Source organism: Phalaenopsis equestris, unplaced genomic scaffold (assembly GCF_001263595.1).
Source record: "Phalaenopsis equestris unplaced genomic scaffold, ASM126359v1 Scaffold000036, whole genome shotgun sequence".
Taxonomy (NCBI): domain Eukaryota; kingdom Viridiplantae; phylum Streptophyta; class Magnoliopsida; order Asparagales; family Orchidaceae; genus Phalaenopsis; species Phalaenopsis equestris.
Window position 1 is genome coordinate 4,355,138 of NW_018164478.1, and position 4,439 is coordinate 4,359,576.

Consider the following 4,439-nt stretch of genomic DNA (forward strand, 5'->3'; position numbering starts at 1 on the left):
AAGAGTATTAAGAAAAGGGAATTCCCGATGATCTAAAACCCCAATCCCTTTTGGGGCCAAATACCTATGATATCTACCATAAGTGCCAAATAAGAATCAGAAGAAGCAAAAAAAAAAAAAAAACAGGAAGGAACATAACATTAGAGACTATGAAGAAAAATGCCACAGAGATAACCAACTTTATTATGAAAGAAAGAAGGAAAGAGGCGTAGATTCGGCGTCAGATATTTGGAGGTGTGGAAAGACCTACCATGATAAGCAGAAAACCGAAAAAAAAAATGATGATTGCTTGTGAAGGTTTCCGCAGACGCTTTACTCATTTGTTCTGGCAAACAAATCAAAATGACATGTACCTGGAGCATACTAATGGAATCTATTACTGTATATGGGTTATATCATGTCAGGTCATGACACATTCACTCTAAAAAATCACGATCTTACAATCTCTTGGGATACAACATAAATTTTCAATGACGACAATCATGACCACCGTGATATCATCAATGTCATTTGAGTTCTCTCTCTCTCCAATGAGATCAATTATAAAGTTTTGTTGGATAATCAGTTGGGAATGCCGGTATTTGATGGCAGAATCACGAGGATCAGTTCAAGGGGTTTGAAAGGAGACGGATCTGATGCTATGTGACTGTGCCGGCGAGGCGTACATTATGAAATCTATCAGTGAAGTATGCTAACACGATTAATTAAAAGTAAATGTTTACAAAGGGTAACATAATATTGTTTTTGTGTATATTTATGAGTTTCAAGTATTTTATACCTAAATATCTAAATTTAGGTGTGATATTCTTAAATTATGCATGAAGTTCTAAATACTCGCGTATTTTTTTTTTGAGTGAAAACGATCCGGCTTCAGTGGGGACCACAAGAAGTAAACTTTTTTCTCGTATCCGGCGATGGGGACCGCCGTATGTCCCCGTCGGAGTCGCCGTCGGAGAAGAAATGCGACCCCTGATCAACTGAACGCATCTGGACCGTCCGTATTACAAGAAAGGTTGGGCCATCCATCCATATCCATTCCGGTAAGTGGACCCCACTGCCAACCGGGAAACTGCTGTACTGTACGCTTAGAAGTCCGAAATAGATATAGATGAAGAAGACGCCTGCATTAGCGAACGAAATAATAATTGCAATATCGCCATCGCCGGGAAGCATTCAGAAGTATTTGGGGGTCGTTATCGTAAATGTAATTATAAATTTATTTCTTATATTTTTATATAAATTTATGCACATAGCTTATAAAATTTATACATTTACATATCTAAACTTACATATTTACATTCATAGCATATTTGTGTCTTAAATCCCTTCCAAGTCATCCTTCTCCCCCAATTTATATAAACCCCCCACCCGCAGAAACAGAACACACGAAAATCTCACCATGCCGGCGACGATCACGGCGGCGATTTTGGTGGCGGCGATCTTCACCATCGCATCAACGACTGCGTTAAATATAACCCCGATTTCATTCGACGAAGGCTATACGCCGCTCTTCGGCGAACGCAACATCGTGCGATCCCCCGATGGCCGCACGGTCAAGATTCATCTCAACCAGTATTCCGGTAAGCGATTTTCAATCCTCGCTTTATTTACAGAGTTTTTTATTATCATTTCCGTTTCAGGATCGGGGTTCATATCGTCTTCTCTCTATTACCACGGATTGTTCGGGGCGTCGATCAAACTGCCGTCAGATTACACGGCCGGCGTCGTCGTTGCGTTCTACGTTAGTAGCGGCGTCGTTTATCGATTCGTTTCGGTTTGAGAAATCGGAAATCGTTAGTATTTGTGTTCTAATGTTGATGCAGATGTCGAATGGCGATATATTCGAGAAGAATCATGACGAGCTGGACTTCGAGTTTCTTGGCAATGTGAAGGGGAAACAATGGCGGATTCAGACCAATGTGTATGGTAATGGGAGTACAAATCGCGGCCGTGAGGAAAGGTATCTGCTTCCTTTTGATCCCACTGCAGAAGCTCACCATTACTCTGTTCTCTGGACCAACACCACCATCATGTAAGTCAGATTCATGTCCTCTGATTTTTTTTAAAAAAATTTTTATTTTAAGTTTATTTCCTTCTATTTGATGAAAAAAAACATACATAATCAGCAGCACTGAAATCATATTACTATGAATTTATTTTTGTTATAGTATTTATTGGTTGTAAGAATGCTAAGAACCGATTTCAAAAAATAACGGTTGAAATTCAAATTTCAAATGGAAACCGAAGCTGAAATTAACTTGTATTTGAAAACTTTTATTAACTCTTGATTATTGATGATTATTGATGCACACTCTGTAAATTGACCTATAATCTTAACTGAAAATATTTGCATGGTGAAGCCATGCAGTATTGGTCAGCTTCGACGTAGACTCCATAGTTATTAACTTATTATATTATCCCACCCAATAAAAATAATAAATTAACAATTAAAAAATATTTATTTACAGATTTTACATTGATGAGATTCCTATACGTGAGGTGGCGAGAACAGAAGCAATGGGCGGCGACTTCCCCTCAAAGCCGATGTCTCTCTACGCCACCATATGGGATGCCTCTGATTGGGCGACTTCAGGGGGGAAATACAGAGTCGACTACAAATACTCCCCTTTTGTTAGTGATTTCTCCAATTTTATCCTCCAGGGTTGCCGGCTTGACCCCATCCGACAGTTGCCGCCGGCGGCGGAGCAGTGTCGTGCGGCGGAGGACACGACGGCAGTTTCAGATTATGCGGTGATGACCGCGGTGAAACGCGCGGCTATGCGGGAATTCCGGCAACGTTTTATGACGTATAGTTTTTGTTACGATGAGCTCAGATATCCCAAGGTTTTTCCGGACTGCGATGTTGTGGAGTCGGAAAAGAACAGGTTTTGGAAGTCTGGTGATGCGAAGATTCGACGGAGGGGACGATGGAGGAGGAGTAGAGGTGAAAGGGTTAGGAGTAGGATGAATTTCAAGGGTCATGATGATGAATGACTCGTCTATGAAAAATAAATTAAAATTAATTAGATAATTGATTTTGAATTGAACATATCTATTGTTGGGTTTGGTTTCAAGTTTGCTTTTTGTAATTATTAAATTGTTTTGTTTAAAGCTATGTATTGTAGCTTGATTTTTTTTTTTTTTTTTCTAATTTTCACTTGCAGATTATACAATATATTGAAAGTTCTAAATTCCATTTCCTATATATATATATATATATACATTTGGCTGAAGGGGAATACTAAAGATTGAATTCAAGAAGCCAAGCTCTATGAGAAGAAAAGTATCATTTGCGAGAAAGTGGATTCTCCTTTTTAAAAGTCATAGAATTGCTTGCAAGATTTTTTTTGAATTATTATTTTATTTTATTTTATTTTATTCCTTACCTTTGCAATGAGGGATGGAATGTTTTTGGCTCGAAAGACGAAAGTGGATTCTCTTTCTGCAATCCTACATTGGGCCATTGACATAAATGGCACCCAATTCTTATCTATTTGGATATCAAAAATATTTCTATTTGAATTTTAAAGAAGTGAAAGGTGGCATAATATGTGAAAAATGAGGTTTAGGAGCATTGCAAGTTGATGCATGCTAGAAAATTTGTGGCGGTAGAGTAATGGATTATCGTCTTAGCGTTGCGCGAGGATTCAATACACACTCAGATGAAAATGAATCAAATTGTGATGACTCCAGGAGTTTTTACGTGGAAAGCCCGTAAAGAGGAAAAGCCATGGGGTTTGACCCAGTTGTAAAAATTCACTAGAAGTTGAGGATTACAGATGTCCCTTGTCCCATAGGCGGGAAAGAGGTATTGGCTTTTCAAATTATCAAATTACAACGTCACTGACGACGTCTAGTTAGAGGTGGTGGACGGAGGTCGGCGGTAATCGACGGTAGTTGACGATAATCGATGACGATCGACGGTGGTGGACGGAGGTCAGCGGTGGCTGACGACGGTCGATAACAGTCTGCGGCGGTCGACGGAGGTCAGCGGGGGTTGTCGACGGTCAGTGGTGGGTGATGGTCGACAATAATCAACGATGACGAGGATGATCTTGGACTTGAGCTCCTTCTCAAAGCTTCAAGTTCTCTCTTATGCCTCCTCCCTTTCATGTGAGGGGTGAGACTCTATTTTATAGTGTTTTGAGTGCAATTAATGCAGGAATATGAATCATTTTGATCGGACGGTTCGGAGAGCTTCCTTTGATCAGATGATATTTGGACATTTGAGTGCCTTAACGATGTCGGTATTGAGCAGTCTTGGGCTCGTTGGATTCGTCTCGTCGAGACGCTCGATTCGACAATGAACTCCCTAGTTGACATCTGTTTGACCTTTCAAATGCCTCCGGAAATCCTCCAATATTGGTTTAATGATTTGATTTAGGCTTGATTTGACTCAGATTAGACTTACTTTCATATCATTAGGTCTGTCTCATCGA

General features: G+C 39.8%; 1 protein-coding gene across 2 annotated transcripts; it reads left to right on the plus strand.

Annotated features, from left to right (window-relative positions):
* The first annotated feature begins 1,141 nt into the window (after window positions 1–1,141).
* LOC110018874 (probable xyloglucan endotransglucosylase/hydrolase protein 30) lies at window positions 1,142–3,048 on the plus strand. 2 transcript variants are annotated; one of them, XM_020716339.1, is made up of 5 exons: window positions 1,142–1,204; window positions 1,375–1,580; window positions 1,641–1,741; window positions 1,824–2,032; window positions 2,469–3,048. In XM_020716339.1, exons 2-5 carry the CDS (start codon window positions 1,400–1,402, stop codon window positions 2,992–2,994), a joined length of 1,017 nt encoding a protein of 338 aa, XP_020571998.1. In that variant the 5' UTR covers window positions 1,142–1,204; window positions 1,375–1,399; the 3' UTR covers window positions 2,995–3,048. The 2 variants fall into 2 exon arrangements, with proteins under 2 accessions (XP_020571998.1, XP_020571997.1); XM_020716338.1 differs by lacking the exon at window positions 1,142–1,204 and having other exon boundaries at window positions 1,304–1,580.
* Window positions 3,049–4,439: the final 1,391 nt, after the last annotated feature.